General features: G+C 38.8%; 1 protein-coding gene across 1 annotated transcript in view; it reads left to right on the top strand.

The window, feature by feature from the left end:
- Positions 1-2,128: 2,128 nt before the first annotated feature.
- The window catches only part of tsc22d3 (TSC22 domain family, member 3), a 35,032-nt gene continuing 26,301 nt past the window's right edge, over positions 2,129-10,859 (top strand). Inside the window, exon 1 of the mRNA XM_037977316.1 lies at positions 2,129-2,860. Within this exon, the coding sequence (XP_037833244.1) occupies positions 2,520-2,860 (341 nt within the window). The 5' untranslated portion in view covers positions 2,129-2,519. The remainder of the gene's footprint in view (positions 2,861-10,859) is intronic.

Genomic DNA, 10,859 nt, shown 5'->3' with positions numbered 1-10,859 from the left:
GATGTTTTTTTAATGAGAAATATTTGCCCCTCTAAACAATTCTGTTAATAGATAAGTCATTATTTACGGAGACGCAGGGGGAACCGTATCTGATGGGGGAACGCGGCTCGACGTAACAGCAGCAACTCGAACACATTACTGCCCCCTATATGTCAAGAGGACAAATAACACCTTTTCTGTTCAAATTGCCAACCCGCCACAGTGGCATGTGTGTTGATCAAATTCACTAATGCTAATTTCCACCCCTGATTGTAGTGCATGAAAAACACATGTAGATGTACATTATCAGCTATTGATCGATGACCTTTGGTTCAATGGGATGTGTCAAAGGTCACAGATGTCCAACTCAGGCTTGCGTATTTGCCTTTTATACGCTAAATCCTTCAAATTCTTTAATAATATAAACTGCAGAAGAGGGGAAATATAAAAACATTTCAACTTTCTTTCAACAGCTTTCTTTTAAAACAATTTCAACATTTTCCACACGCGTTTGTTGACAAACCTTCATTCTTTTACTTAACCTTACTGACAGCCTGCAGTTGCTCTGACCCGAGTTTTCTGAAATGTGTCACAACACGAAGTTTAAAAGTTAATTTAAAAACAAATTTGAGTTCACAAGAAAAACCTAACGTGTTGGTTTTATACAGTCTGCAGTGAAATAAAAGTCAAATTAAATCTAAGTTTCACAGCATGTTTTTTTTAATTATTATTTGGGGTTTACAGTTAAAACTATATTTTAATTGCGTGGTCCTAATCTTCTCTTGATGAGACGAATGAGCCTTGATGATTGGTAAAAACATTATCACCCCTTGCCTTCAGACGCTAATCTTCTGTCTGCCATGAGGTGGAGAAAAAAAACCAGACTAAAGAAAATAGAATAAAAAAGGATGTTTTCAACAGCTGTCCTTCGTTTTGCAGCTTCACAACCGAGACGGTTACGTGAGCTTCAAGTAAAAAGACAAGTTCATCTTGTCCTCACTTGTTGTTCACATTTTAGTCCACTAGATGGCAGCCTTCCCCCACATTCACCTGCATCCACCGCTCATCACCCAACTAAACTGTAACAGCCTTACAGCCCAAGGACATCATTACACACTCAATAAAGCAATAGTCAGTCATTTTCTCTGCTAAATTGATCCCTCTGCTGCTCAACAATATGAGGTGTGATGTGGGTTTTTTTTTGGATTTTATTGCAGCTGAAACAACTGCATGCTTCAGAGTAAGACATTTATAATCATCTTCTTGTTGTCTACTTCTTGTTCCATGATCAGCCATCTGTTGGTTGTACACTTGTTGGCCAGCAGCTTGAGGTCAGCGGTGCCATCCTCCCGGAGCATCAGTGTGGCTGCAACGACACCGCCAACAAGTGTACCAGGGGGACATGAACGCGGCGCACAAGCTTGCACAATTCAAAGCTGTTTTAGAACAGACATGAAAATTTACAAAAGCGCTTATCAAACACAGCGAGGCCTGATAAGATTAGGGTTCTGTTTACTATGCAGGTTGGGAACACGGCGTATCTTACTCACACTGACCCACAAACACAAGCACACACACACGCGCGTGCAAAAAACAAACATGCAAATTTTGAGATAAACAAACACAACACACTTGCATTGCTCTTTATATTTACTGCCTTAAATTAAAAGAGCATAAAGTCTGCAGTTTCTGGCCAAAACAGACAAGTATTTGCACTGAATATACACATGCATTTTGGAGCTGTATATATAAATGTTCATTATCAGACAGAGAAATTTAAGATAAACATGTATTTTAGTTTATTTTTACAAATTATCACATCTTATTGCAGATCAGTATGTTCCTGCAGACCCCCTCCTCTTCTCTCTCAACCACTCCTTGGTCTGTCAGCACAGCAGGGTGGAGCTCACAGAGCTGCACATGTTTCAAGCATGCTGCAGCTCACTGACTGTTTCCTTCCCCTACCCACAGTGCACGCATGGCTAAGCCAAAAGGGAACCGAGGAGGGACCAGTGGCTGCTTCTCACCAATCGCAAGCGTTTCCACACCCTCTCTGTCTTCCTCTCCTCCCATTTCACTCCCCCCTCCCTGAGTCCCTGGGCACGCCAACAACAGAAAAAAAAAAAAAAAAAAAGTTCAGGGAAGACAAAGTGATAAGCACCAAGCAGCTTCTGGGTTTTGCTTTCAAGTGGACTCCTGCTGAACCGATGCGAGTGAGTGCGTGAATGTGTGTGCAGTACTTTTTCCCTCTGTCATTGTAGGAACACAGGACGTCAGCCGTGAACAAAAGGCTATAAAACAGGGAAGCCACAGGAGGAGAAGCTCAGGGAGAGAGATGCACAGCGAAACTTCACTTCTCAGGAGGAACTCAACCTGACATTCAGACCATCTGACTCTGGACTGGAGACAGGACAACACACTAGACTGTTCCGGGCTTCCCTGCTTGTGTCTCCAACTTTACCTCCAATTTATGCCCGTCACTCTCTGACAGCTTGTACTGAAGTCCCTGCACCTGCTGCTGACTGTCTTTGCCCGCCGAGATGTCAGACGACGACTGCCGCTCGCCCATCGGCCTGGACGTCTGCAGCTGCTGCCTGGACCTGGCCAGTGGAAGTGACGACTCCCTGTCCAGCAGTCCCTCTCAGGGCCACGGCACCACGGGGAGCCTCCCTGGAAGCCCCACCAGCCCCAGCGTGACTCACTTTCGACAGCTCTGCAACCAGCTGATGTACCAGAACCTGAACACGGACAAGCTGAACAACATCATGAGGCAGGACTCCCTGGAGTCGGTGGTGAGGGACCCCTGCTTCCTCCTCAACGAGGGCATCTGTAACAGCAACATTGACCAGACCATGCTGTCCATATTGCTCTTCTTTCACAGGTACGTGTGTTCATGCTTTACTGACAGGTCAGTGACCAAACTCCTCCCAAAATATGAAACTTGAATGAATTATTTTATCTTTCATTACCCACATTAAGTGCAAGGCCACCTTTTTACCTGCTGATCTGTGCATTACCTTATATTACCTTTGTTGTATCTCCGACTTATATACAGTAACAAACACCTTTCACTACTATTTCCCTTTATGAGTTCACATCTTGAATAAAACTGAATCCAAATTCATATCATCTTGGTAATGCATTTAATACATTCACACATCAGCAGTTTTCATGGACGATATTTCGCGTTTTACACATGAAAACAGAATATGTGTTGACATTTTGTTAAAATATTCACTTTAACGACAGTTAGTGCTATTTGTAAAATGCCAACAGGTAGTTTTTTTTTAAAGATATTCATGCAGAAAAAAACTTTATTTTCAAACAGCTAAACTCTCCGTAAAGAAAAAAGGGATCCACCAAGACATCCTGAAACAGCATGTCCTTGTCAGGATTCAAGTTAAATAACCTTTTTATTGCCTGACGTCAATCAAAACTGGCTGGACTCCTTTATTGTCTCTGCCTAATTGTTTTTGGCAGCTCGCCTCGCAGTGATTGTGAGAATGTCTGCAAGGTTTCTGTCTGGAAGCTTGTTTGACATCTAGAATATTCTGCTATTGTTTCATCAGCCACAGGTGTTACTCATTTTACTGAACTTGACACAAACATATGTAATAGTATCAGAATTCATCTAAATTTCAAAGAGTAATATCTCAACATGCACAGGGACAACATAAACCTGCTCTCGATGTAGAAGTCAGCTTTAAATGTCCGTTTACTGTGAAGTTACTGGAATTTTTCTTCATAAATGTTGTTTCTTAGAAAACAGGACATATACAACATATCAAGCTTGGGAATAAAAAATAATAGTTTCACTATAATTAGACAAGAAAAGACATGTTTTTCTGAAAGATTTTAAACAAGTATTTAACTATTCAGTTAACAAAACTAATACTGAACTATATATTTCAGGGACAGGATTAATTATTCAACATCTCATATATCTTGAGTTCTGATCAAGAAGCTAATATTTATTATTTCATTTAATATAGTGAAAATCAAATCAGCCTTAAAACATAAATAACCTAACCTGACATAAAAGAACAAAAGCTGAACACAAACTAAAAGAAAAAAAAGATGTGCATAAAAAGTTTTCTTCTAGGAAAGTAATTCTTAAACGCATTTTTCAGTTATGAACCGACATTTTTCTTTAATTTATCAGAACAAATATCTGCAATAATGTTTGTCCTGATAAGGTTTTCTTGGAATAACCATGGAAATATTAGTTGTTGTCATTGATTTAGTTGCTTTATCATATCAGTCATGTTCTCTGGCCAAGACACATTATCAGTCTGTTATCACGTTATCTTCAGAAGCTGCCTCGGATTATCCAGGCGAGTTAATTTTTAACCCGTCTTTACTTTCCTCCGTGCTGTAACGCTCTTCTCATCCATTGTGGTCATGATCTACTTTAGATGTGTGCTGAGAGTATAAGTGAAAAAAACCAAAAAATTATTTGCTCCCTTTTGCACTTGACTGGGAAACATCTTTTAGTGATAATGTTATTAGAGCCTAGCAGCATCATTCTCATTTGCTCCTTGTTATTAATAGAAGAAGACATTCCACGAAGCTTGGGAATCCATGCTTTGTGGCAGCGTTCAGAAAACCTGCCATGCAAATAATTCAGGGGTCAGAGGAATGTGCTTGAATGGAAAATTTGACAGCGTAGGTTCTACCTGCTGTTTGAGGCAGAGCCAGCAAGGTTTTAGGTTGGTGGGGGTATTTGATGGGACAGATTTAAATCATGGAAAACGAGAAGGGCAAATCTTGCATATCTCCACCACAATGCATTCGGCTCGTTCTTGGCAGCCTCTAAACGCCATCAGATGTCAGGGTGAAGAGGGCTCATGAGCACCCAGCGATGACACAGACATCCATCACAAGACTTTCAGTCTGTTAACAGTTAGGCAAAACACAGTTATGAAAGGGAATTTTAAAAACAGCAGACACACAAAAGATATCACAGGATGTCAAAGGCCTAGATAAAGAGGCTTTTTCCCCCCAGGTTGTCAAAGACTGATGTTTTTTTTTTTTAGACTTCACAGAAGGGACCATAAAAGAGCATTAAAAAGAGGTTTGCAACTCTGGCAGCCAATGTGACAATCAATAAACAATATAACAATAGTCTGTCTACTAAATATTCAAATTAGGTGATCCAAAAATATGCAAAATGTTTTGTTCCACAATGAAAGCTTCACATACATGAGAGAATATCTACTGATAAATTGTTCCAAATGACAGTGACCAGCTGCAGGTAAGATGCTTCGTCACGTGTGTAAAGACGACATGCTGCATGACTTTAATCTCCTGGTTCTGGTCTGTTGGGTAAAAATAAGAGGATTTTACAGGTTGGTTGGAAAATGACTGCGATAAATGAGCATCAGGTTTGTAAAACGGGTTTGGAGGTGGTGTTTACAGACACTGATGGCGTTCTTTGTTTAGTACAACAAAAGCAGCAAAGGAATAATGATAGAAGAATCTGTCTGATTCTTCTATCACTATTCACTATGACTGAGATACAATCCACATGATAGTTTTGCCACAAGAAGTCAAAATATTCTGAGCAAAGGGCTTTAATTATCGATCCTGTGTGCTACAACACAATACCATAGATACAATAAAATTTACTTTATTGTCCAACTTGGATTGATTTGTTTTTGACTCTGTTGTCCAAATAATTGCCTTCACAAAAAAATCCATAAATTAACCATTAAAGCAACCATTACATTAAACATGCCTAAAAAGAGAATCTACCAATTAAATGGCTGGTTAGGTTTATTATTTTATTATAACTTTAACTAATTTATTTCAGGGGATTAATAATATATTTTGTAACAAAGTTTTATGATGCCACACCATCAGTTTTGTTGAGTCAGAAGGACCATAAATTCCTTCTTTATCCTGGGTGTTCCCAGACAGTGACCGGTTTGGTTAATCTGTACACAGGTTACATCTGAACATGTATCCCTTATCAGTGATGCCAGACCTGAAGACAAGACAAGACAGCTGGACAGCTTTCCCTACTCAGTCTTTGAGAAGGAATTATTTGCATGAAGGGCGACACACACTCACACACACACAGGGATCATTGTGCTCTCTGTTTTACTCCTGACTGTTTCACTATATGTTCAAAATCCTTTCCAGACTATTGGTTTAAAATAAATTTTACCATTAATGAGTAAGATACTTATGACAAATACCTAAAATTTTTAAACAAGACTCACATGTAAGATACTTAAAGGGGTACAGCAGAATTGCATTTATACTTTATAACACATAATGTGAACCATTATTCATGAATTTCATTCAAAAAAACTACCAAACTTTCCTTTAGACTTTACACCAGTATACAACTCGTGACAGTGTGATTAAATACCATCTGCTTATTGTCCCAACAGTGGCTTGTTCATCTGAAAACAATATTATTTAATCCATGCTAATACTATTAAATTAAAAAGATGTTTCAAGACTGAAAAGTTTGTTCATTATAAACTCAGATTCATTAAAGGCTGTTACAGGCACGAACAAAACAAACAAGTGAAATCATTGCACCATCACTGAAATGTAATTTTTCCATCCCTTCCATTGCTACAAAAAGTTCTTGCATCAGAGGAGAGTAATCTGAAGTCTTGCAAATATTTAATGCAATGCAGTATTAAGGAGGGGAGATGCTGCTCTTAGAACTGTTATTAATATCCCCACATTGCCCACATTAAAGGCTTATAAGTCCAAAAACATCAGCCCCATAGCCATAAAACTGGACCAACAACATTTCTGGATCAATACTGTTTTGAAATGAAGCAAACCACATTGAAAATTAATGTCTATTTAAAAAGAGCATTTGTTTCCATTATTGGTCTGTATCAGTGTGAGCCGTGGGGGGTTGGGAAGAGAGATGTAAGCAAGAAAACTGAGATTATCATCAATCACAGTTTGTTTATATTGCCCTGGTCATGTACTGAAAGGGACACAAAGTGATGCACATGAAAAGACTGTTAAAAAAATGCAATTATAGTTAAAGAAGTTATAGCAAAGTTAGCCTTAGATCAGCTTATATTAATAAATTACAGAGTTATTGCTGTTTTGGTCAAACTTTAAAAACAAGGGGATGCGCAGTCTCGTGCAGTATTACAAGATGTCACACTCAGATGACATGCTGTAAATGACTTTTAGCTATTACCACGTTAAATGTTAGCACAATATCTGTAACACTGACTGGGTTACAGCAGAGCAGGTCAGCTGACTGTGGCAGTCTTCTAGAACAGAGTTAACTCAAAATAGTTAATGACGAAATTAAAAGTGCTCAGAATATGTGTTAGGGGATCATTCTCAGTTAGTACCACATCAAATGTTTCAATATTTGTAAAATTGACTGAGTTGAAGCTGCTTTAGGGCTTTTCAAGGTCAGCTGGTTGTAGCAGCCATCTTCAATCAGGCCGTCTCCAAAAGTTAGTCAGTTCTAGATGTTCAATCAGTGATTACTTTCTGCAAGTTTTATTAAAATTCATTCAGTGGTTCACAAGATATTTTGGTAATAAACAGACATACAGACATTACTGTCCACCTTCACCTTTTAGCAGTGGGTGAAAATTAACCCCCATCAAAAACAAAAACATCAATTGCTTTATTTTTGTTCTCTAGTTTCTCAGGATTGGCTCTGAACAAAAATGCACATTTGGCCAATATTTTCCAGCCAATATAAAACAGATTCAGTCACGCTCCGGACTGAAGCATTAAAGTTTATGGTGGAGTCTTTAATGAAACCTGGCTTTTTGGGCTGCTGCCTGGAATTCCGTCCTGGTAATTTCGAGTCGGTTCCTTTTTATTAAACCTATATTTTCTTATTGGACCGTACACGCTCAAGGAAAGTCTGAGCTGTTCGTGTTTTAACGCGGACTCGTGGACGGCAATAAGGCGAAGGGAAGGATGTTAGGGTGGAAAAAAAACAAAACAGACTCAGAGCCAGGCAAGCCTTAGGAACCAACGCGTAACAAACAAAAAAGCATGAGGAGCGATGCCAGGACAGACAGGGAGCGCTGGAGGGAGAGACAGCTGAAGGAAGAGTCAGACACGAAGCTGGAACTAAGACAAAACAAAGTCAGGACGGAACAAAAATAGTGTCCTGTTGATGGTTATTGGAACTAAGATACAGGCCGACTGTTGATGTTGGTGTAAAATGTCAAACTATTTAGGAAAAGGAAGTTCTTTCAATGTGATCCATGGAAGTAAAACATCATGAAAAGTGTTTCCTTTTTTATGAGTTTTCCCAGTAATATGATTTTAGCTCTTCTGTGCAAAAAAAAAATGAACCAACGTGAAGGCAAATGACTGCTTCACAGTACTATAAACACTATAAACTACTGTATACTCACACACAAGTGTATATTTGTGTTTCCACCTCGTAATAAACCATGTGCTTGATTTCTGCAGGTTAAATAAGGATGAACAATAATGGCTTTTTCATGGACTTTTATTTTTTACAACCTTGTTAAGTTGTGACTTTGTGAATCAGCTGTCCTTTGTGCTTTGGAAGAAGATGCCCGGAGCTGCTCTTTGAATAGTCTGTGTGTCAGTGTATAACTGTGTCAGTTTGTATGGGATTATGTTACCGCGCTGTAGTACTGGACAATCCAGTCTCCTGCTTGTGATAGAGAAGATATGCCGTTTAGCATGCATGCGATTTTCTTAACACACACGCAAACACAGACGCTGAATGCCATTTTTACGATCCAACATCTCTGTGGCTTCGCATTCCGTTGCTCCTGGCAACTATACAAATATAAGTAGTGCAGCTGATTGCCATTTCAGTGCCATCGTGTCCTTATGAATTCCAGCTGATTCAAACGACCAAAATGAAGAAGAAATATTTAACAATTTGAAAAAGAGTGTTGAAATTTTAAACCTGTCCATTTATTATTTCAAGACATGACAGAACGTATTTGAAAACTAACCAAAAAAACCATAATCAAGTTACTTCCTGAAACTGATCCTGATCTAACTGATAGCTTCAGATTATTTCCGTACTGAGGTTACAGTGCGACCCAGAGGCCTAAACGCACAGAGGCACATGAATGCATTGACCGTACGCAGAGGTGACCTGCAGCGTTATGCTGTTGACACATCACAAACGTAAAATCCATCTAAGCTCTTCTGTCCCGAGTGCAGATACAGTGTGTACCAGAGGAGGATTAGAAATACATACGTAACACACATCAGTCATTTACCTCAAATCCTTGAGATCAGGGTGTGCTGGGAAGGTCCTTTAGAATTCTGGGAAGGAGCTGATGTCACCCCCCTTCTGAACTGGCAGAGTTAAACACACAAACGCTTAACTCTGAAATGGAGTTACTGATTGGAACTCCTGAAAAATCTGTTCTGGTCAGCTCCAACAGATCTGAAGACACTTTCATCCACGTCCAAACACAGGTGGCTGTCAGAGATATATTAAGGAGAACTGAATATCAACTTAAGGACAATGGAGATTGGCCATCCATGGTAAAAAAAAGCCACATTGTTCCTCAGAACTTGATCCAAGTCTCTGATATTTAATTGTTTTGTGAAAAGACCAGGATTCCCCTGTGGTTCCAAAAGCATTTCCCCAACACATACACATCTGAAGAACTCCTGACAGAACATTTCCAGCAGCAAACTAAATCAATTTTTACTTGTAACATGTACAGTTTTTGGGTATTGCATAATGTGGGCTGCACCTCATGTAAACTAGAACATTTATCATGGTCTTTCTTTTCATTGTTATCATAAATGATAAATGATGTCGAGTATAAGAACAGTAATTATAACAAATAGGAAAAAAAAAAAATCTAAACTAGAATAGTTTCAGTGTCTGACACATCTTTCTTAGGGGCTGTTGCAAAGGTTTGTAGCATAATAGATAATTAGATACAGTACATTTCGTGGAATAAACCGTTGCAAGATAAAGGAGGATAAAGGAGGCCTGTACTTCTCAGTGGGCTGACAGCTTCTCTCTGCAGACAGAAGCAGAGAATTACAGTAAAGGTTAGAATAACTGTGCTGCCAAAAATAAAAAACATAAATGCAAAAAACATGTGCAAGAAAGCATATACTTTGGATTCAGATAAGATTTAATTTGAGGATCCCTATGCTGTAGGAAGTAAATATGACAAAACTGAGCTTTATTAAAGCATTTTGTAAAGAGTTAATGATCTTGACCTTGAATTAATGAGCATATATATATATATATATATATATATATATAATTTAACTGTTGCTACTAAAATCATATGTACATTTACTAACTTTGATTGTTTGACTGAGAGCACACCTCCTGAGTTTGACATAGACATTCATGGGCTTGTGCATGTGTGTGTTTTATGATGCATCAACTGTGTTGAGCGAGTTTCAACACTCTGATTTTGACAGTGTTCTGATTGAGCGCCCACAGAGTGAAGAAACAAGCCAGTTGAAAATGATGCCTTCAATGCCATTAGTTATGAAACAGCTTTTAGTAAAGGATGTTGCAAATTCTCATCGTGTACTGGACAGATTGTGCTAAAACACCAGAATAGTCCTTTAAAAATGTTTTAGACGTGCTTGTAACAAGATAGTGGATTAAAAGTAATAAATATTCATAAGAATACTGTAGTTTTATTGGCTTTACTTAGCTTTGAAATGATGACTGAAAGGAAGTTGAAATGGTGTTAAAGGTTTCCATCTTTCCTGGTGTTTAATCTCATGAAAGGGCAGCGCCTCCCATGGCTGCAGCCTCAGGCATCCCATCTATCCGTGTCTTATGCTCTATGTTATTTGTGTTGTTCTTTGGACAGGCTGTACTGAAATGTAATTTCGTACCACAAACATGCAAATGCGAGCTGGTATGACAATAAAAGATCCTTGAATCC

This window comes from Kryptolebias marmoratus, linkage group LG9, assembly GCF_001649575.2.
Source record: "Kryptolebias marmoratus isolate JLee-2015 linkage group LG9, ASM164957v2, whole genome shotgun sequence".
Taxonomy (NCBI): domain Eukaryota; kingdom Metazoa; phylum Chordata; class Actinopteri; order Cyprinodontiformes; family Rivulidae; genus Kryptolebias; species Kryptolebias marmoratus.
The sequence above is the reverse complement of the archived record's forward strand: the minus strand, read 5'-3'. Positions and strand labels throughout refer to the sequence as shown.